The sequence below is a fragment of the Malaclemys terrapin genome, chromosome 2 (genome assembly GCF_027887155.1).
Source record: "Malaclemys terrapin pileata isolate rMalTer1 chromosome 2, rMalTer1.hap1, whole genome shotgun sequence".
In the NCBI taxonomy this organism is placed as follows: domain Eukaryota; kingdom Metazoa; phylum Chordata; order Testudines; family Emydidae; genus Malaclemys; species Malaclemys terrapin.
In genome coordinates, this window is record NC_071506.1 from 216,792,498 (window position 1) to 216,816,519 (window position 24,022).

General features: G+C 42.8%; 1 protein-coding gene across 2 annotated transcripts in view; it reads right to left on the minus strand.

The window, feature by feature from the left end:
• Window positions 1–24,022, minus strand: part of RARB (retinoic acid receptor beta) — a 313,832-nt gene that overhangs the window by 20,750 nt on the left and 269,060 nt on the right. For both annotated transcript variants that reach the window (XM_054019947.1, XM_054019948.1), the window contains exon 4: window positions 8,414–8,574. In XM_054019947.1, the coding sequence (XP_053875922.1) occupies window positions 8,414–8,574 (161 nt within the window). The remainder of the gene's footprint in view (window positions 1–8,413; window positions 8,575–24,022) is intronic.

The following is a 24,022-nucleotide window of genomic DNA, read 5'->3' on the forward strand; positions in this document are numbered from 1 at the left end:
ATTAGCATTCCAGGCATTTTCTGCAAAGTTTGCTGTTGTGATGCTGCTGTTTTTAAACTTGGATTAGTCTCCTAAAAATTCTTTGAATGTTTCTGTTACTTATGATTACAGAGGCCATCTGTACGCAGAATACAAATGAACTTAAACATTTCCAAATGCCACTATCATCATTCTTCCCTGTCATTATATAATGAGTGCATTGAGACAGACAATTTACATTTGAACCCCTGAAAATAAAATGAACAGTGGATCTTGAATATTGGCTCCTCATCTGGAAAAAGCAGCAAAACATTTTGGAACAGAGTTTCACATACTTAAGGTCTTAGAAAATTGGTTCTACTTAATTTATCTCTCTGTGGCTCTATGAAAGTTTTACAGCTCTCTCAAAATACCGTCCCTCATGAATTGAAGAGTAATTCTTTACATAATGCTACAACTCTCCCTCTGACTATGAAAGCACTATGCACAATTGTTGAAGGTAGTACATTCATTTGAGAGTACAGAGTTCAGTATTTTACAACATATTTGCCTATCAAACTTCGGGTATTATGAAGACATTCTAAAAAAACGTATTCCCTCACTAGTTGTGCCTATATATAAACACACAGATGGACTTTGGATTAAGATGTCTCCTTGCAAGATCCATGTTGAAGTGATGGAGTTTATGTTTTCACAGTTTTAAGAGGAGGCTAATCTCCTCCCACCCCCAAAACTGAGTTGGAGTGGAGAATCAAGTCTGTAACATTTACATGAATCCATACCTCTAACAGTCATCTCTATGTTTAAATGTGCTCTCTTTTCAAAAAGACAGAAACAATACCCCATCATTTCTATTTAAAATCTATCCTGCGGAGCTATTAAAATCAGCTTGATTTTTTAATGACACAAGAGAAGACAAGAGGAAATGTCTCTATAACTCTAAACATAAATAATTCCCTTCAAAATGGACCAAAAGTAATGGGTTAACAGTCACTGTAATGCCCTTTGAATTATTTCTTGCAGCTACTGAGTATGCATCCTTCAGATTTATTTTATTTCATCCTCAAGGACCTTGGTGAAATACAGTACATCAGGGGAAAAATAAGATCAAGATGTGCAGTCATTCAGGCTGTAATTAAATTTAATAAGCAGTTTATCCAGTTCATAGAAAGATGGCATAGGATAGAGCTACACAAAGCAGAGCCTAAAGCAGGAAATCATTTTACAATAGGGTATCCATCTGGAAAAAAAGACGATGCATGAAACCAGCAAGTGTGAACAAAATCTTCATCAGTCTCATATAAGGTTATTTTATCATGCTACACTTCTGGCAAAGAGAAGTTTGACGTGTTGTCTATTAAAAGTAATGCACAGCAGTCTTAACAAAATGTAAATCTAACTCCCTATTATGCAAACTGAAGAGAAGAGGTAGTTAATAAAACACAATAATTTGGTGTTTAATTATACTAGTTGCCAGATTCATAGGCATTGGATCTAAAATTGCTAATGCATTATTTTCCAAATGCTGCAAATGGAAATCTTTTAACATTTTATTTGGTAATGAATACTGTGATAAGTCTCATTGAAAACAGCTATGTTTTTTGCAGCCATCCTACATAAAATTGATTCTACATCATCAATGTAGAGGCTGAACAATAAAACATGGGGTTAATAAAATGCCTATTGGAAACAGAAAGCGATTAGCAATGCTTGGAGATCTTCTCTATCCATGCAGTGAAAAAACTTCAAACATAGGGAGTTTTGGAGAAGCATGTTTTTTGAGTGCCTTTTCCAAGAGCAATCCATGCATAGGTTTAAGGACTGTGCTTCCCGTAATCCCATACTAATGCACATATGGCGGAACAATACTTAATGCTCACAAGTGACATCTTTATCGGCGGCAAAGTCCAACCATGCTATGAAATCCAATTAAATAGTCATTTTTGCCCCATAAATTGATCCCATTTTTTCAATTATTTTTATTTTCCATTGTAATCCGCTCTATCGCCACATAACAATACAGAACAATATATTCAGGAAAATACGCACCCTGTGCTGGAATCCCTACTGTCTTTAAAAGCCACTTTACAAATGGAACAAGGCTCATAGGTACCACTGTGGTTTAATCAAGGATACTGGCTATCTTTCCTTAGCAAAAGCAGCAATGCTCTAATTCTAATGCAACTGTGGTGATCAAGGAATTCAGCAAATACCTTTGCTGAATGCCAGTGTCATGATATACACCTCTACCCCAATATAACGCGACCCGATATAACACGAATTCGGATATAATGCAGTAAAGCAGTGCTCCCGGGGGGCGGGGCTGCACACTCCGGCGGATCAAAGCAAGTTCGATATAACACGGTTTCACCTATAACGCGGTAAGATTTATTGGCTCCTGAGGACAGCGTTATATCGGGGTAGAGGTGTATTAATATATTATCTCTGTAACAGTACAGAACAGTAGTCATGTAACTTTAAAGTAGAACAGCTACAAAGAACAAAATACCTGAAGGATGCCTATTTTTACGCTCTCAGCTAGTAAAGCGTTGTTTGGGACAACCTAAAGCAGGGTCCCCAGAGTATTTTCTGTTAAATTTCTCCCTTTATCTTGAGGCTAGATGTAACACAGCTGTAGACTTACAAATAATATCAGTCTCAAGGGATAAGAAGCATAGTTACACTCAATTATATTATGAAGTATGACATCTCTAGAGAAATTACAGTACTAAGGCACTTTCTCTTAGCTGGATGACAGTAATAAAACAGATCTATTTATGATGGACTTTTGAAATCCATTATCTTTAAACAGCTTGCTGGTTCTCATCATTAAAAGAGCTACACTTGCCCAGCAAATGTACCTGTTAATTCAAATGACCTGGGGAATTTAATATGAAAGAATTATTCTTCAATTATTGTAAGTAGACTCTTTTTTCTTCTCGTTGTAATTGTTAGCAATGGGGACACCTTATAGAAGGGATGGATATAAAATTTTCTAAAACTTATTTTTCACAAAACACAATTTTTAAAAGGGGAAAATATATTTCCTCCAGCACAGAACACCTAGTATAAAAAGTCTTGGGTTCCTAAATAAACTGCTCCTTGCAGAGCTCAAGAATAAATAAGAATATTAGAATCATAGAATATCAGGGTTGGAAGGGACCTCAGGAGGTCATCTAGTCCAACCCCCTGCTCAAGCAGGACCAATCCCCAACTAAATCATCCCAGCCAGGGCTTTGTCAAGTCTGACCTTAAAAACCTCTAAGGAAGGAGATTCCACCGCTTCCCTAGGTAACCCATTCCAGTGCTTCACCACCCTCCTAGTGAAAAAAGTTTTTCCTAATATCCAACCTAAACCTCCCCCACTGCAACTTGAGACCATTACTCCTTGTTCTGTCATCTGGTACCACTGAGAACAGCCTAGATCCATCCTCTTTGGAACCCCCTTTCAGGTAGTTGAAAGCAGCTATCAAATCCCCCCTCATTCTTCTCTTCTGCAGACTAAACAATCCCAGTTCCCTCAGCCTCTCCTCATAAGTCATGTGCTCCAGTCCCCTAATCATTTTTGTTGCCCTCTGCTGGACTCTTCCCAATTTTTCCACATCCTTCTTGTAGTGTGGGGCCCAAAACTGGACACAGTACTCCAGATGCGGCCTCACCAATGTCAAATAGAGGGGAATGATCACGTCCCTTGATCTGCTGGTATATATTCTGATATTTGCACTCCAAATGCTTAGCTAGATTTCCTAGGGTTGCATCCCTCTGCAGTACTTTTTTGGTCTTAGCCATTTTGCTCTTCTGTCTTCTGCTGTTACAGATTCTAGAGCCTTTTGCTCTTGTTAAAAACAAAAAATACCAAAATCGGTGTCAAACACAGTGCTATTAAAAATGTAAAAGAATCCTACCAATGGAACAGAGTTTCCTCTTTCAAAAGTTCCAGGCCAGTAAGCTCACGAGGTCTGAGCAGTTGTACACTTTATTTCAATATGTTTATTAAACATCTCTAGGGTTGTTGTTGTTTTCTTAAATTGTGAAGCAGTTTACAGAACCAATCCGCACACTGCCCGTGGTAGCAAAACGGTCTTTCACAAGATGTCTAGATTCACTGTTCTACTAAATGATAAATAAGGCCCCCAATAAAAGCATGACTAGGTAATCGTCTGTCTGCAATATATTGTTACCAGCAATAAAGTGGTATAAAAAACGTTATGCACGTCTAGCTTTCTTTGGCCTCATAATTTTTTAAATTATGGTTTATTTCTAATTTCTTAGCACTTCTCTGATTTCCATATTTCAATTTCATGTGCCTCATAAAGGACAGCTTATTGTATTACCAAACCCTGCAAATTAATTAATCAACATGGCACGAGCATCTGACAAATTCTAACGAATACACGACTCTTCAATTTCTCCCTTTCATCCCAGTAAGGTAAGAACTTTTTAAAACTTTGGGATTAGAAAAGTACTAAGCTAAAGAAGTGAGATTGCATTTTGTTCGGAACAGTGAGGTTTGTGATCATTCTGATCCCCAAGTTCTATAATCAGGGGCAAGCAGCTGTGAAAGCCCAAACCCAGTGCTTATGGGTCTAACTGTTAAGATATAGGCAGGGGCATGACATAGTAATGATGGGTTCATAAAACAGATTGCCATCTAAAACGCTAAGCTGATAACCAGAGCGTAGTCAGATCAGTGATTTAAACAGTCTACAATTCAGCTATAGGGGTGAAGTTGTCTGTGAACCTGAAGACAGTAGTGGTATTCAATCAGTTTTTATGTATCTATGGCTTAGAGACTGAACTTTTTCTGAAGTTGCAGGGCCATAAGATCCTGGTTAAGCCAAAATAGCTCTCTTGAGGTAGCGGGGGGGGGGGGGGGAGGTGAGGGGAGGGGAGAGAGTGTTAATGAACAAGACTCTTATTCAACCCAAGCACCATAAACTAGCAGAGTTGCTAGCCACATTCTCTTCATTCAGCCCAGCATTAGACTTGTTGGGGCACAGGGCAGAAAGCCGAAGCCCAAGTCCTGTCTCATGGGGCTGAAGCCGACGCCAGATGGCAGGGCTCGGGTTCGGGCTTGAGCTTGAGCTTTCTGCTCTGGGCCCCAGGGAGTCTAACGCCGGCCCTGCCGAAGCCTGAGCAACTTCGCTTTTTTTGCGGGCCCCCCTGTGGCATGGGGTGTTCTGTAATTTTTGTTGTCAAAAGGGGTCACAGTGCAATGACGTTTGAGAATCGCTGAGCTAAACAGTCAGTGAATGCCATAAGCATTACAAAACCAGGCAAACAGGGGTTGCTCCTATGCCTCCAGAGTTCTCTGTTCTGACTCCACATCAGCAACCACTTGTCTTAGCCTCCCATGAGGAATGATCAGATCAAGTCTTTAAGTCAAACTAGGTCCAGCTTCACTGGGTTACTCAGCTCAGGAAGGCACTCCCTAGGGTGACCAGGCAGCAAATGTGAAAAATCAGGACAGGGATGGAGGGTAATAGGAACATATATAAGAAAAAGACCCAAAAATCGGGACATCTGGTCACCCTAGCACTCCCAGCTAGGACTCTGAAATCCCTGCTGGCATTCAACCCCGCTGTCTGACTCAGTGGCGCCTCATGCTAGGGGACACCATTGGGGTGGGATGCGGTAGCAGCCGCATTACAGGCAGCACTGAATGAACAATGTTCTCAGATACGGCACCTATATTTATATTGTTCCAAGAACAAAAAAATAATATAATTATACCTTAGTATCCAACTTACAATGCAAAAATATAGAGGCCCCTGTTTATGTTTTGATAACACATTAGCCACACAAAATACCAGTACAATAGAGCTACTGTATGAGCCTAACATAAAGCTAACACAATAACATATTCATATCAGATGGATACAGTTTGTTTGCCACACAGTCTCTGAGCATAAAACTCTGGAATGCATTCCTGTCTGAGGACATGCATTCCAGCTGTGGACATATGATCAGCTCTGACATGGACAAAAAGTGGTTTCCCCCTAAGCCCAGAAATGTTTTCCACACTTATCTTTCAGAAATGGTCTTATTTTTACTGAACTGCGAGTCTATTTATATGCCACTTCGTTTAAGATGAGTTAAGTCTCAACGTTGTTTTTTTTGGTAGGAACCTAACACAGGAGATTCACTGAAAAGCCGCCCCACAACTCCCACAATCTTGATGCCTGAAGTTAAGAACTTCCAATTATGTCACCAGCTGGCTGTTATCAAGTTTACAGCCCAGCGCAGTGCAAGGGTCCCAGGAGAGTTGAACGTGCTTGGCCACTTCAGTAATTCCTGTTATTTAACGGCATGCCTGCATTGATTGTTTTGACTAAGTCTATCACAAGCAGGAGTAAGGAGATACTGCCAGAGAAGCACGTAGCCATATAAGCTTTTTCCAGGGCAAACAATTTTATGCTGTTCTCAAAATCAAATGTGTAAAAGGTTTGTGAAAATATTACTTTTTTCTTATTTTTCAACCCTATGCATTTGAGGTCACAATGTTTACACTTGCTTTCTTGCAATTTAATTTTGAGATCTGATAAACAGGGATCTAAGAGCTTTAACCTGACTGCCCCCACATCTAGTGTAAAGAAAAAAAAAAAAGTATACTGCACATAGTAAGTCAGTCAACACCAATTTTCCTCGATTAAGGTTTGAATAATTGAAAAATTTCCAGTCAGACAAAGCACTAGAGGACAGAGCTTCTCATGCACAGACCCAGGGTCAATCCCTCGATCTTGGCTGCACAGCACTTCAGCACAAGTATCACAACATCTATCCAGCCCCTTTGTCCATTTAAGCTGTCTCTGATCTCATGGTCAAACAAGCGAGAACGCACGCTCAGTCTTACGCAGTGCCTGCTGCAGGGTATTTTTCACCTTCCTTGAACATCTGGTACTTGCCACTGTTAGTGACAAACCACTGGATTAGATAGAGCACAGTTCAGTTCCAGTACAGAAATTCCTATGTTCCTATGACTTTCACGGTGACCTTATGCATATCGAGCATATCTTTAACTACTGCATTTGAGAAGTTTGATATGTGTTTCTTCACTGCCATCTGTATGTGCTGCAGTCTCTTATCCATTTACTAACACACACTACATATAGATGTACACAGGAAAATTCTGAGGGATGAAATCTACCTCTTAACCTTTCTACATAGAATTGCATATGCTGTATGAACTATTTGGGGATGTGGGGGAGGTAGCCTAAATTACAAACGGCATTTTGGAATTTGGTTTATTTATTAATTAAAATGGAGAACATAACATCTGCATTCCTCCTGGTCCCAATAGCTAATCTTCACCAGTTTTGGGATTGGGATTAAGCAAGATTTGTAGCTATAATCCAGTAATGTTTAAGAGCACCTCACCCATGAGGCTCTAGTCTTCTGGAGCTCAAACATGGTTTGTAGCCTTGTGAAGGAATTTACAATTAAGACACTTCTCGCAAAAACATATGCATGTGCTTAACTTTATGAATGCAAGTAGTCCCATGGACTATACATCCATTTATTTGCTAGGTCAATACTTTAATCTTTCCATCTTTTAAATTAAGATTGGATATGTTTTCTAAAAAAGAGATCCCTTACCTCAGAGGTGGGCAAACTACGGCCCGCGGGCCACATTTGGCCCACAGGACCTCCTCCCCGGCCCCTGAGCTCCTGGCCCGGGAGGCTAGCCCCCAGCCCCTCCCCTGTTGTTCCCCCGCAGCCTCAGTCCCGGGGGGGCCGTCAGGGGGCGAGAAGCGGGGGGGTCAGATAAGGGGTGGGGGCCGGGCCACGCCTGGCTCTTTGGGGAGGTACAGCCTCCCCTAACCGGCCCTCCATACAATTTTGGAAACCCGACGTGGCCCTCAGGCCAAAAAGTTTGCCTGCTCCTCCCTTACCTTGTACAGTAACTGGAGTTCTTTGAGATGCATATCACACATCAGGATGGGCACTTGCCTGTGCACTCTTGATTGTAGATTTTATTTGCAGTGTCCATGCACCCTAGATAACCTCGTGCTCTGTTGTGAGGGTATATTATGAGGGGAGACCCACTGGTGCTTCATTTCCTTCTCAACCACGAAAGTCCAAAAAGAAGACTCTGAGGCACAGGGGAAGGAGGGCGGGTAGTAGAGAATCCCTAGGAACACACATCTCAAAGAACTCCAGTTACTGTACAAAGTAAGTAACTTCTCCTTCTTCTTTAAGTAGTGTCCATATGGGTGCTCCATTTTACGGGATTCCCAAGCAGTACCTCAACTATGGATTCAGTACAGACCGTAGAACAGCATCACCGAAAGCCATGTCAGCTCTGGAAGCAGGCACGAGATTCAAGAAATTGATCTACTTTAGTATAATTTTTAGAAAATGTCTAACATAACCATTCCCACACTACCGTCACCTGTGTACCTTTCCGAGTGTGTTCTTTACAAAGAGCACTTACCGTAGTGTATTTCCCCAGCTGGCAGAGAGAGGGGAAGGTTTCCTGGTGAGCTTTTCGAATTTTCTCAGTGAGATCATCCAACTCTGCTGTCATTTCATAGTTTTCAGTAAACTCTTGCTTTGAAGGCTCTTTCTTCTTTTTGTTCCTGTCATTTCTGACAGCTAGAGACAAGAAAGGAGGCAGGTCAGGTGTGCTTAATAAGACTACTTCATATTGCTTTCACAGCTCTTCTTCAAAGTATTGCCACAGATTTTTTTTTTTTACTTTAAACAGTGAAGTTAATTTGGATGAGAAATGTTACATAAGCGTAGAAGAAAAGTATATTTGTTAAAATGCTATCAAGAAAAAGTACATTAAGATGGGCCAATGCACCAATTTCTTATGTCCGCATACAAAAAGTAAAAGCCAACTTTCCATAGCAAGCTTGAGACCTTCTGGAGGTATGTCATTTATAAATAACGTACTTTAAATTTCTATGGTGTCTACCCCCTGAGGAGCTCCACCACAACTTTACCCACGTTGATGAAATGTCTCACAATAGCTTTGTGAGGCAAGGGTTAATAACCCCGTATTATTATTACAGATTAGGAAATTAATGCACTGAGAGTTGATGTAATTTGCTCAAAGTAACAAAGTCAGTGGCAGAGATGGAAACAGAACCCACGTCTCCTGGTTCCATGTCATGTATTTTAGCCCTAAAACTATCTCTTCCTCATAGGAAACTTTCTCTCAAAATAGTACTATTCAAAAGATATATCTTTTATGAATCCATTGTTTTACAAACAGTATAAACATAACTCTGTAAAAGCATGTAGACAATGGGCAAATTCTGGTATGGCAGGCATTTTGAAATCAATAGTAAAAATTCCAATTTAAAGTAATCTTTATAGATTCCAAGGCCAGAAAGGACCTTTGTGATGATCTAGTCTGACCTCCTACATAATACAGGCCAAAATAATTCCTAGGGCAGATCTTTTAGAAACATCCAATCTTGATTTAAAAATTATCAGTGAGGGAGAATCCATCATGAGTCACGATCCTTGATAAATTATTCCAATGGTTAATTACTCTCGTTGTTAAAAATGTACACCTTATTACCAGTCTGAATTTGTCTGGCTTCTACTTCCAGCCATTGGATCATATAGCTTTCTCTGGAAGACTGCCGAGCTCATTATTAAATATTTGTTCTCAATGTAGGTTTTTATAAACTACAATCAAGTCACCCCATAATCTTCTCTTTGTTAAACTAAATAGATGGAGCTCCTTGAGTCTATCATGATAAGGCATGTTTTCTAAATCTTTAATCATTCTTGTGGCTCTTCTATGAACCCCCTTCACTTTATCAACGTCCCTCTTGAATTGTGGGCACCAGAACTGGACACAATATTCCAGCAGTGGTCGCACCAGCGCCAAAAGAGAGACAAAATAATCTCTTTACTCTTACTCGAGATTTCCTGTTTATGCATCCCAGAATTTGGCCACAGCAACCCAAGGGGAGCTGACATTCAAATAATTATCCACCACAACCCCCAGATCTTTTGCAGAGTCACTACTTCTCAGGATAGAGTCTTCCATCCTGTAAGTATGGCCTACATTCTTTGTTCGTATTATGTATACGTTTACATGTTGCCGTATTAAAATACATATTGTTTGATTGCGACCAATTTACCAAGCGATACAAATCTTTCTGAATCAGTAACCTGTCCTCTTTATTATTTACCACCCTCAATTTTTTTTGTCATCTGCAAACTTTATCAGTGATGATTTTATGTTTTTTTCCCCAGGTCATTGATTAAAAAGTTAAATAGCATAGGGCCAAGAACCAGTCCCTGCATGACCCCACTGAAAACACACCCACTCAATGACAATTCCATATTTAAAGTTAAATTGTGAGACCTATCAGTTAGCCAGTTTTTAATCCATTTAATGTGTACCATGCTAACTTTATATAGTTCTAGTTATTTATTCAAAATGTCATGTCGTACCAAGTCAAACACCTTAGAGAAGTCTATTATGTCAACACTGTCACACCTTTATCAACCAAACTTGCAATCTCCTCAAAAACAGATATCAAGTTAATTTGACAGGCTCTATTTTCCATTAACCCATGCTGATTTGCATTAATTATATTACCCTCTTGGTTAATCAAGTCCCATGTCAGCTGCTCCATTATTTTGCTCAGGATCAATGCCAGGCTGACAGGTCTATAATTACCCTGGCCATCCCATTTACCCTTTTTAAAAATGTGCACAACATTAGCTTTCCACCAGTCTTCTAGAACTTCCCCAGTGCTCCACAACTTATTGAAAATCAACATTAATGGTCCACCGAGCTCCTCAGCCAGATGGAGGATTCTAATGGGAAATAAAAATAAAGCTCTCCCAAACAGGCACACATACATACTAACGGCAATGCCAATACACAGCCTTATTCAGTTTCACCTATTTTGCATAATATATTCTTGTTGGGAGTAGCAATTAAATGATATGTGTGCGTGCATGAATGCACAGAGGCCCTGTATCAGGCTAGTGAGTGTACATAGAAAACATGTGAGCCATAATGTACCTCAGTGGCTCTTATCATTGAGGTTCTGAAGAGTGGCATTTCCCAAAACATAGAGAAGAGGCCAAGAGAGGATATGCAACTTCTACCCCATGCTCTCCCTGGTTGCTGTGGGTTTTGTATTTGTTTAGTTCAATAGTTCATATATTTCTGTATTATTCCAAATTCTTGCACGTTAAAATGATCACAATTCTAAAGGCAACACATGTTTATTCATGTGTAGAAATGACAGAGTAGGTCGTGTAGGAGAGTGGCACTATATATGAAAGAAAGCATAGAGTCAAATATAATAAAGATCTTAAATGAATCAAACTGTACCATAGAATCTCTACAGATAGTAATTCCATGCTTTGAATAAGAAGAATATAGCAGTAGGGATATACTACCGACCATCTGACCAGGATGGTGACTGTGAAATGCTCCAGGAGATTAGAGAAGCTATAAAAATAGAAAACTCAATAATAAGGGGGATTTCAACTATCCCCATATTGACTGGGTACATGTCACTTCAGAATGGGATGAAGAAATGAAGTTTACTGACATCATAAAAGACTGCTTCTTGGAGCAGCTACTCCTGGAACCCACAAGAGGAGAGGCGATTCTTGATTTAATCCAAGGTGGTGCACAGGATCTAGTACAAGAGTGACTACAGCTGAATCGCTTGGTAATAGTGACCATAATATAATTTAACATTCTTGTAGGGGGGAAAACACCAAAGAAGCTCACCACAGTAGCATTTAACTTCAGAAAGGGGAACTACACAAAAATGAAGAATTTCTAGTTAAACAGAAATTAAAAGGTAAAATCACAAAAGTGAAATGCCTGCAAGCTGCCTGGAAACTTTTTAAAAACACCATGATAGAGGATCAAATTAAATGTATACCCCTAACTCAAAAACATAGTAAGACGACCAAAAAAGTGCCACCACAGTTAAAAGCTCTTGTCCTGTCCAAATAAAAGGCCAAGGCTCTCCTTACATCAAGCATATGGAGGATGGCTTCCCTATTATCCTGGTGAGGACTAGGATAAAAGATTGGAAGATGAATGATTTGGTTCACGTGAAATATGGAACTCACATTGGGGGTGAACTTTGGATGTGGTCTAAGAGTGACTGTGTCAGGGAAGATCACTGTGAACAGGGGATGTGCCATCAGGGCCGCTATCTCCCCTACCTTTCTTGCTGAGGTAATGGTAATCAGGAATGCCATCTTCATGGAAAGGTGAGTTAAAGAACAAGTGGCCATGGGTTCAAAGGGTGGTCTAGTCAGTTCTTTTAATACTAGATTGAGGTCCCTTTGTGGGATAGGAAGCTTGGATTGGGGGAAGAGGTCCACTATGCCTCTGAGAAACCTCTTGGTAATTGGGTGGGAAAAACTGATGCCTCCTTGGCTAGATAATTTATGCTACAGGTACAGAAAGCATGGTGTTTATGTGCCTGCCAAGGGTCCCAGTAGGGCCACTGAAAGGGTATGAAGGGACCTAATGGTACCATGGTTGCCCATAACAGGGAAGCTGGGGATCAGAGGGACGATATGGCCCTTACTGGAATTGGGCACCATAGGGTGGGTGAGAAGAGCGGCAGGAGACCATTTCCTCTTACACACTATCTGACTCATTGGACAAAAATGGGGGTGCATGGCATGATGTTGCCAGCAAGTCTGGAGCTCCAGGCTCGCCCCAGGTACTGAGTAGAGGCAAATCTGGTGTATCAGACACCAAAAGGTCTGTTGCGTACCGAAAGTCTGGCAGTGCAAAAGGTGTCAGTAACGGTGGTGGTTGTCCACGTTGAGATGTCTGCACTGAAGGAGTGGGTGATGTGGACCTGATAGTGTAGTCCATCGGTGCCTGGTATGCCGAAGACAGTACCAACATTTATGTTCGTACCAAAGGAGCCTTCTCCAAGGTAGATTTCTCGTGCCCAATCGGTACCAATGATTCTTTGCCTGTGCCCATTGGGTCCTTAGACAGCCCAACATGCTCCATCAGGACAGTACCGCGTGAGACCTTGGTACCAGACTTGAACGGTTTCAGTGCCATCGGTACCAAGATACCGAATGAACCGGAGATTGCTTTTGGCTTGGTCGGGGCTCGCTTTGGGGACTCATGGCCCTTTTCATAGAATCATAGAATCATAGAATATCAGAGTTGGAAGGGACCTCAAGAGGTCATCTAGTCCAACCCCCTGCTCAAAGCAGGACCAATTCCCAGCTAAATCATCCCAGCCAGGGCTTTGTCAAGCCGGGCCTTAAAAACCTCCAAGGAAGGAGACTCCACCACCTCCCTAGGTAACGCATTCCAGTGTTTCACCACCCTCCTAGTGAAATAGTTTTTCCTGATATCCAACCTGGACCTCCCCCACTGCAACTTGAGACCATTGCTCCTTGTTCTGTCATCTGCCACCACTGAGAACAGCCGAGCTCCATCCTCTTTGGAACCCCCCTTCAGGTAGTTGAAGGCTGCTATCAAATCCCCCCTCATTCTTCTCTTCTGGAGACTAAACAATCCCAGTTCTCTCAGCCTCTCCTCATAAGTCATGTGCTCCAGCCCCCTAATCATTTTTGTTGCCCTCCGCTGGACTCTTTCCAATTTTTCCACATCCTTCTTGTAGTGTGGGGACCAAAACTGGACACAGTATTCCAGATGAGGCCTCACCAATGTCGAATAAAGGGGAACGATCACGTTCCTCGATCTGCTGGCAATGCCCCTACTTATACAGCCCAAAATGCCGTTAGCCTTCTTGGCAACAAGAGCACACTGTTGACTCATATCCAGCTTCTCGTCCACTGTGACCCCTAGGTCCTTTTCAGCAGAACTGCTACCTAGCCATTCGGTCCCTAGTCTGTAGCAGTGCATGGGATTCTTCCGTCCTAAGTGCAGGACTCTGCACTTGTCCTTGTTGAACCTCATCAGGTTTTTTTCTGCCCAATCCTCTAATTTGTCTAGGTCCCTCTGTATCCGATCCCTACCCTCTAGTGTATCTACCACGCCTCCTAGTTTAGTGTCATCTGCAAACTTGCTGAGAGTGCAGTCCACACCATCCTCCAGATCATTAATAAAGATATTAAACAAAACCGGCCCCAGGACCGACCCTTGGGGCACTCCACTTGAAACCAGCTGCCAACTAGACATGGAGCCATTGATCACTACCCGTTGAGCCCGACGATCTAGCCAGCTTTCTATCCACCTTACAGTCCATTCATCCAGCCCATACTTCTTTAACTTGGTGGCAAGAATACTGTGGGAAACAGTATCAAAAGCTTTGCTAAAGTCAAGAAATAAGACATCCACTGCTTTCCCCTCATCCACAGAGCCAGTTATCTCATCATAGAAGGCAATTAGGTTAGTCAGGCACGACTTCCCCTTCGTGAATCCATGCTGACTGTTCCTGATCACTTTCCTGTCCTCTAAATGTTTCATAATTGATTCCTTGAGGACCTGCTCCATGATTTTTCCAGGGACTGAGGTGAGGCTGACTGGCCTGTAGTTCCCCGGATCCTCCTTCTTCCCTTTTTTAAAGATGGGCACTACATTAGCCTTTTTCCAGTCATCTGGGACCTCCCCCGATCGCCATGAGTTTTCAAAAATAATGGCTAATGGCTCTGCAATCTCACCCGCCAACTCCTTTAGCACCCTCGGATGCAGCGCATCCGGCCCCATGGACTTGTGCACGTCCAGTTTTTCTAAATAGTCCCGAACCACTTCTTTCTCCACAGAGGGTTGGTCACCTTCTCCCCATGCTGTACTGCCCAGTGCAGCAATCTGGGAGCTGACCTTGTGCGTGAAGACAGAGGCAAAAAAATCATTGAGTACATTAGCTTTTTCCACATCCTCGGTCACTAGGTTGCCTCCCTCATTCAGTAAGGGGCCCACACTTTCCTTGATTTTCTTCTTGTTGCTAACATACCTGAAGAAACCCTTCTTGTTACTCTTAACATCTCTTGCTAACTGCAACTCCAAGTGTGATTTGGCCTTCCTGATTTCACTCCTGCACACCTGAGCAATATTTTTATACTCCTCCCTGGTCATTTGTCCAATCTTCCACTCCTTATAAGCCTCTTTTTTGCGTTTAAGATCAGCAAGGATTTCACTGTTTAGCCAAGCTGGTCGCCTGCCATATTTACTATTCTTTCTACACATCGGGATGCTTTGTTCCTGCAACCTCAATAAGGATTCTTTAAAATACAGCCAGCTCTCCTGGACCCCTTTGCCCTTCATGTTATTCTCCCAGGGGATCCTGCCCATCTGTTCCCTGAGGGAGTCAAAGTCTGCTTTTCTGAAGTCCAGGGTCCGTATTCTGCTGCTCTCCTTTCTTCCTTGTGTCAGGATCCTGAACTCGACCATCTCATGGTCACTGCCTCCCAGGTTCCCATCCACTTTTGCTTCCCCTACTAGTTCTTCCCTGTTTGTGAGCAGCAGGTCAAGAAAAGCTTTGCCCCTAGTTGGTTCCTCCAGCACTTGCACCAGGAAATTGTCCCCTACACTTTCCAAAAATTTCCTGGATTGCCTGTGCACCGCTGTATTGCTCTCCCAGCAGATATCAGGGTGATTAAAGTCTCCCATGAGAACCAGGGCCTGTGATCTAGCAACTTCTGCTAGTTGCCAGAAGAAAGCCTCGTCCACCTCATCCCCCTGGTCTGGTGGTCTATAGCAGACTCCAACCACGACATCACCCTTGTTGCTCACACTTCTCAACTTTATCCAGAGACTCTCAGGTTTTTCTGCAGTATCATACCGGAGCTCTGAGCAGTCATACTCCTCTCTTACATACAACGCAACTCCCCCACCTTTTCTGCCCTGCCTGTCCTTCCTGAACAGTTTATATCCATCCATGACAGTACTCCAGTCATGTGAGTTATCCCACCAAGTCTCTGTTATTCCAATCACATCATAGTTCCCTGACTGTGCCAGGACTTCCAGTTCTCCCTGCTTGTTTCCCAGGCTTCTTGCATTTGTGTATAGGCACTTAAGATAACTCAATGATCGTCCCTCTTTCTCAGCATGAGACAGGAGTCCTCCCCTGTTGCGCTCTCCTGCTTGTGCTTCCTCCCAGGATCCCATTTCCCCACTTACCTCAGGGCTTTGGTCTCCTTCCCCCGGTGAACCTAGTTTAAAGCCCTCCTCACTAGGTTAGCCAGCCTGCTGGCGAAGATGCTCTTCCTTCTCTTCGTTAGGTGGAGCCCGTCACTTATAGGCCTTGCATGAGTGGCTCGTGGGTGTACTTTTTGGGCTCACCTCCCTTAGAAGTAGAAGGTTGCGGTGAGGTTTCCCGCTGTGTGGGGTCTTGGCGCAGCGGAGGGTGGTTGAAAGGCTGCCTCCATTAGGAGAAGCTTGAGTCTCAGTTCTCTATCCTTTCTGGATCTGGGCTTCACAGTTGTTGGCACAAACCACACTTTTGTGGTATGTGGTTCTCTCCCAGACAGCAGAAGCACTTGCAACTGAGACACTTCTTGAAGCCCCGTTAAATGGACATACCCTGTCCAGAGGGGTCCCAGAAAAAAGAAGTCTAAAATAAAGTTTGGGTTTTGTTTTTTTCTGGTAATAAAAGATAAAGGAGTAAAGAAAAGGGAAGCTCCAAAAAGGTAGCTAAAATTAAAAAAACTGAAGATGTTAATGATCCACTAACAGACAGCTAAAGCTCCATTTCTAGCTGAGGCGGTTGAGCAGGAACTGAGGAGGGTTCAACCACACAGCATTGGTTAGCCTTGTGGCAAAGCTTGGGAAGGGGGCAATGCATGCACAGACTGAACAGACACTGCTACCAAAATTCTCCAATTAGCAGTGCAGGGACGCAGACAACCTACAGTGGAGCAAACGTAGGGACACACCTCGAAGAATGCAAAGAAATACTCATTGGAAAACATAATCCCAACTGCACATACAAAATGAAGGGGTCTAAATTGGCTGTTATCACTCAAGAAAGAGATCTTGAAGTCATTGTGGATAGTTCTCTGAAAACATCCGCTCAATGTGCAGAGGCAATCCAAAATGCTAACAGAATGTTAGGAACCATTAGGAAAGGGATAGAAAAGACAAAAATATTACATTGTCTCTAAATAAATCCATTATATACCCCCATCTTGAATTCTATGTGCAGTGCTGGTCATCCCATCTTTAAAAAGATATGTTAGAATTGGGAAAGGTACAGAGAAGGGCAACAAAAATGATTAGGGAATGAAATGGCTTTTCAGATTGGAAAAGAGACAGCTACGGGGGGGTATGATAGAGGTCTATAAAATCTTGACTGGTGTAGAGAAAGTAAATAAGGAAGTGTTATTTACTCCTCCTAATAACACAAGAACCAGAGGTGACCCAATTAAATTAAATTAATAGGCGGCAGGTTTAAAACAAACAAAAGGAAGTATTTCTTCACATAATGAACAGTCAATCTTTGGAACTTGTTGCCAGGGGATTTTGTAAAGGCCAAAACTATAACAGGGTTCAAAAAAGAACTAGATAAGTGAATGGAGAATAGGTCCAACAATGGCTATTAGCCAAGATGGTTGGGGATGCAACCCCATGTTGAGTGTCCCTAGCCTCTGACTGCAAGAAGCCGGGAGTGGATAGAGGATGGATCACTTGATGATTGTCTGTTCTGTTCATTCTCTCTGAAGCATCTGGCATTGGCCACTGTCGGAAGACAGAATACTGGGATAGATGGACTATTGGTTTAACCCAGTATGGCCATTATTATGTTCATGTACAGTGAAATATTTGTGAAAGGGAAGCTTTAAGCCTGAAAAAAAAATGCCATTCCCTCTAGCTAATAGCATCAGATTTTAATTTTATGAACAGCTTTGTTTTCAGTGACCAACTAAATTTATAACTAAGCATAGAAGAAATGTAATGGAGAAATTACCTTCAATGCTATATGTTACATTTCATTGATTTTAAATAATGCAGTAAAGAAAGAAGAATTATATTCTTCCTTCTGAATCACATTGTATGGAGTGGTAGCAAAATCCACATTAATATAAAAGGTGAAGTTTGAAAGCAGTAAATCAAAATATGCCTTTAAAAAGAAACCCCCACACACCCCAGGAATTCAGGAGCGAGGGTTGAATTAAAACAACAACAACAAAATTTGAAATATGAAAATTCACAGATACCTTCACTAAACTTCCTTAACTTCTGCTCTAAACTGATGCCAGCCTCCTATCTTTCTTTCCTTGCTGGTTTAGTACTGAAAATGTGCATCACAGAACATCAATTATGTAACTGGCATCCGATGAAGTGGGCATTCACCCACGAAAGCTTATGCTCCAATACATCTGTTAGTCTTAAAGGTGCCACAGAACTCTCTGTTGCTTTTTCCTATATACTTGTGTCTCATAAGATAAAGTGCTGGATGCCTTATCACCCCACAGACATTTGCTCTTCTCAAACAGTGGGTCAGGACCCCAAAGTGGGTTACAACCCCATTTTAATGGGGTTGCCAGGGCTGGCTTAGACTTGCTGGGGCCCAGGGCCAAAGACAAAGCCTGAGCCCCACCACCCAAGGCCAAAGCCTGAGGGTTTCAGCAGGGGTCGGCAACGTGTCCGTGGTAAAAATGTTGAGGTCCGTGGTAATTTTTCAATAAACGTTGAATGACTGAATGACATAACCCCCCCCAATGTCTGTCACTAAGTATTGTAATTTTGTCAAGTGTCCGTCGTGCAACATCGTGATGCTGACCCCTGGGTTTCAGCCCTGTGTCTTGGGACTCAGGTTATAGGCCCCCTGCCTGGGGCTGAAGTACTTGGGCTTCAACTTTGCCCCCTCTCCTCCCTGGTCAGCGGGGCTCGGGCGGGCTCAGGCTTCAGTGCCCCACGCTGGGGTCCTGTAGTAATTTTTATTATCAGAAGGGGGTCGCAGTGCAGTGAAGTTTGAGAACCCCTGTTGTAGTTTTTGTGGTCACTGGAGAGATGAACCTTTTTGGAAGAATAAATAACATACAGTAGTTTGATTTTCTCAGGGTGTCACTACCATGGCCAATCTAAGGCCAATATAACTTAAGGTGTGGAGAAAAGGAGTAACAAACAAACAATCAGATAAATAAAAATAAATCTGGCTTATAAAAGAAAATGAGTTGCAACCTTAACTGTGGAACAGCTGTCATTCCATAATGACATAACACATTCATTCATAAGCCATTTTTTTACTATAACCAACGTAGCAGCAAGATGCACTGAGGTCCACACTAAGAGCTTGACCATGTTCCAGCAAAGCACTTAAGCAGATGCTTAGCTTTAAAGGATCCCATTAACTCCAGCAGAACTGCTTGCATGCTTAAAGTCAAGCACATGCATAAGTGTTTTTGGGATCAGGATCAGAGTGCTCAGTACCTCGCAGAGCTGAGCCATGAGTTGGACTGCCACGATTGTCAGATTCTATCTCGATGCCAGTCTAAAAAGATCATCATGGAGCTGGGAAGATGCGGCAGGGAAGGTAAAGTAGCAGCCCTGCTTGTAAAGGCTGCCTGTTCCCCCACCCTCCCTTTTTGCAAATAACACCCTACGGCCAAAAAATATGATTTGTTTATTGGATCTTAGGACAGAATTTAAGAACATTCTTAGCCACTTGAATAAACATTCAGGACCTACCTTTATATCACGACTGCTTTCAAACTTACTGCACTCCAGAAATACATTTTAATCATTGCTGCACTTAGAGATAAAAGGGCTGCTTAGAAAATTATGTAAACTCCCACACAGTTGCAAAGAGCAATAAACCTTTTGTAATAAAGCCCCATTTACTTATAGTTCCCTGAGCTGATTGACAAATTTGCTAAACATACGGCCTCAGCAACTACTTAGCTCAATAGCTTTGAACTGCTTGTAGAACACAAACACATTATTTAAGCTGTCTTAGGAACTGCTGCCAAGAACTTGCAGATACAAGGAGATGATTCACACGGGAATCACTTTACTGATCCTTTGCTACTACTGTACAGCTCTTGCTGCTCCAACTCTTCGTTTAGTTTTACACACAGCTGTCAATCTTCTGACGGCCTCTTAGCAGGGCACTAGCTGATCCAGACCACATCACCAAATAGATCCTGTTCTGTCCTGTTTCTTTCCTAGCCTCTAGTGATCCTATGGCTGGAACTGGATGTGGTGGTGATGGGGAATTAAATTGCGCTGAAAAATAAAACAGGCTTCATTCACTCCAGTTTCTTTGATTTAATTTTTGGTGACTTAAACCCTCCCACCCCACCGCACTTAAATCAGATATTCTATCCCTACCTTCCACCTTTGTCTCATCTAGGACTAAACAAGTCAAACCAGATCCAGTAGTGAGTCCACATTCCACATAAGATAACAACATAAAATGCTGCAATGTAGCGTCTGATTTCGGAAATGGTACAGACTTTCAATACTACAAAGCACCGCAGGTGTTCAACTACATCTGCAGTTCAGTGCAAAAGTTGAAGGTAAGGCACGGTCACGTTTAAAGGTATTAAATGCACACACACAAATCAGTCAATTCAAAAAAGACACAGTCACGGTGGAAATACTAACTGTCACACTGTGCATGTGTAGGATTTTGGACTACAGCCTATGTTGTATTTTATAAGTCATACCTTTCTATATCTTGCTATCTACATGTACATGATCACGTTAATCCCTGGTGTAACTCCACTGACTTTAATAAAATTACACCAGCTATGAATCTCGCCTATAATCTTTAATGTGCCTGAGTTAATGTTGTTATAGGAAATCTCAATTAATTTTTTTGTGTGCACTAAATTCTGAGGACTCAGTTGCTGCATTATTTAAGTTAGTTTAGTTTATTGTTTGCGTGCAAGTAAAATTGCTGCACGCTACTTTGGCAGTCCCCCAGCAACTAACCCAAACAGTTCTGCAGGCAATGACTGATCTGCCTTGCCTGTTTACCTGCCTGCCCTCCACTGCTCTGGTGTCATGATGACGAGGTGTCCTCTCCCCAATTTAAAAACAGGCACGGGGCCATAATTTGCCCATTTGCTCCTGAATTAGAGTACATCAGTGTTGCTGTAATGTTACTCCAGAAGTCCTACATACCTTGAGCAGCTGCTTGGAGCCATGCTGAGACCCTGGATCTCATTTCCACCTGGGGAGAAGCATCAGTACAGGAAGCTCTTGTGGCCAGCCCATGGAATAAAGAACTTTTTGGAGACATTGCTAGGGCAGATGTCCATGAGGGGCCACAATTGGGATAACGAACCGTTCGGGATAAAGAACGAACTGCTCAGGATTTGCATTCAAGTCACAGATGCCAGGAAAAAGTCTGGGAGTGGAAATGTGATCTCTCTGTTTTTTGAGGAGTTGGACTGGATTTTGATCAATTACATGACCACCCAACCCAGGAAGGTTGTGGACCCTGATGCCCGCTCTCTCTCTCCCCCACTCCCATGGACAAACAGCAAGACTTATCAGAGGATGAACATGAGGAGGCCAGTGAAGAGCTGTGCCCGGAAAACCAGGATCTCTTTGGGACTCAGGACTCTGATGGTGGCCATGTAGAAGGTGAGCCCGATTCCTGCTGAGCAGCAACCAACCCCAATTCCCAACCAGAAACCAGGCTGGGATTGAGGAGGCAGATCTTCTCAAGGGAACCTCGGTATGTATCTATCTACCTTTACAATGTATTGTTATTACTTTGCTAACCTGCTCTGTGCTAGCTTCTGTTCTGCATGCCCCATAGCCACAGCCATTTTAGGCTGATGTGAGCTAGCAACCGTTACAAGTCTCCAACAACTGGCCTCCAGGCCTCCCTTACTCTGCCCCCATTGTCTGTTTGGCCCCCTCATATACATTTTCAAAATGGCAGCTGCTTTGGCAGTGCAATTGGCCTATGTCATGCTAAAGCCCCAACTAGTGATCCTTTTCAAGCCCATACCATGGAGGGCATATGCCGTCTACCTATTTTCCTGTCCCCACCCTGCATCTGCTCTATCCAGCTAACTCTACTGCCAAAAACCAAACCAAAACCCATTTTGCCAGCTCAAAATGGTGGTTGGCAGCATAGCCTGCACCCCAGACCCCTCCTGAAGCATATTCAAATAAGGGGAAAAAATAATTTAGAAAGAGTCATCAATGAACTTTGCATAGAAAATCCATGGACTTCAACTAATTCATATGGTTTCACAGAATTATCTAGGCATAGCACAAGGCAAAATAAGAGTTGCCACAACATTTCACTTCACCTCTACCACCCACAAACAACACTGCACTACTCCCAATCTCTCCCCACCCCAGCACCTCCCAGGTTAATGGCTGGCTGTACAGGTGAACTTTTTCAGGCCTGAGACTCAAAGTCAGAGCAACAGGGATCCCTGACAACATGGCCCTGACTGTTTACATTTTCTATTGGACACCTTCCTGGCTACTCAAACCCTGAGCAAATCTCTGCACCTCAAATCTCCCACCTGTCAATAAGGGTTTTCTACCTCACTCGCAAATACTGTACAAAATGCAACATATAGCTATCATCTTAGGCACATTTTTTTCTATAGCTTCCAGCCTACTACACAAACACCGCCACCTTCCTTTCAAGTGGCCAAATGCACACTCCACTACCATTCTGCAACTACTGAGGCGGTAATTAAACAGTTCGTTCCTTCTGTCCAAGTAGCCACTGAACAGCTTCATTAACTAGGGAAGCAGAGGAAAAGCCCAATCTCCACACCATTAATGTCCATAGTAATCCTGTGGACAAACTGCTCTTTATTCATTAAGGCAAAGAACTGAGTTCTGAAAGATCCTAGAACCATGGATTCTTCCAGACCACCTTGCACTTATGCCTGTAAATCTGCCACAGTGGTCAACTAGCCCTTGGAGCATCATGGAGAAATAACCCATTCTGTTTATAAATTCTTAGCCTGGGGGGTGGCGTAGATGAGTCCCATCAGTTGCCCCAACACAGTTTGGGAACCCCATGTGTCCAAAGCCATCTCCTGGGCATTACCAAGCTTTATAACCTCATGCAATGGTACCTTGTCCATGGCATCACACATCTGCCTGGCAATGGCCCCAACAGCTGATCCAACCTGCTTCTCCACAGGTATGGGCACATAAGCCTCATAAGAACGGCCACACTGGGTCAGACCAATGGTCCATGTAGCTCAGATTCTTGTCGTTGCCAGATGCTTCTGGAGTTGGAGGTTTAGGGACACCCGTAACATGGGGTTGCATTCCTGCCCATCTTGGCTAGTAGCCATTGATGGACCTATCCTCCCTTAACTTATATAATTCCTTTCTGAACCCAGTTACAGTGTTAGCCTTTTCAACATCCCACAGGTTGATAGGGCATTGTATGAAGAAGTACTTCCTTATGCTTGTTTGTTTTAAACCTGCTGACTAGTAATTTCATTGGGTGATCCCTGGTTCTTGTGTTGTGTGAAGGGGTAAATAGCCCACCCCTATTCACTTTCTCCCCACCATTCATGATTTTATAGACCTCTATCATCCGCCCCCTTAGCCATCTCTTTTCTAAGGTGAGCAGTCCCCAGTCTTTTTATTCTTTCCTTGTATGGTACGCATGTTGGTATGCTGCCAGTGCAGCTTCAGGGCTCATTTAGCACATATTTCAAAAGAGGTTGCCTTCATCATCCTGAAATTCTCTCACCACTCCTGGTCATCCCAGGTCTACAGAATGAGCTTTTTCCATCAATCCAGGCTAGTTTCTCAACCCAGAAATGGCACTGCATGGTGTGAAGCTGCTCCAGGAACAGCTTCTCTAGTATCAGTTGCTTGGTCTCTTTCTCCACTTCCTCACCCTCATCTTGTTTCCTCCACCATCACTGAAGCTACTGCAGAAGCTGCTATTGCTGACACATCATCTGCTCAAAGGTGCGGCAAAGTCCAAAACCAAATCCATCTGACGTTGAGTGCTGAAATACAGCCCAAGCAGCTTCTGCCTATTTGCAGTCGCCAGCATAGCAGTGCGGAGCATTGTTGGGTCTATGCTGGCTGACAGCAATTTGAAAAGGGCGCTGGCCCGCCCACAAAAGGAAGCATGGGACAGAGACAGTGGAAATATGGGATTTTAAAAAATTTTTAACCTGCCTTGCTTCGGGTATGCATTCT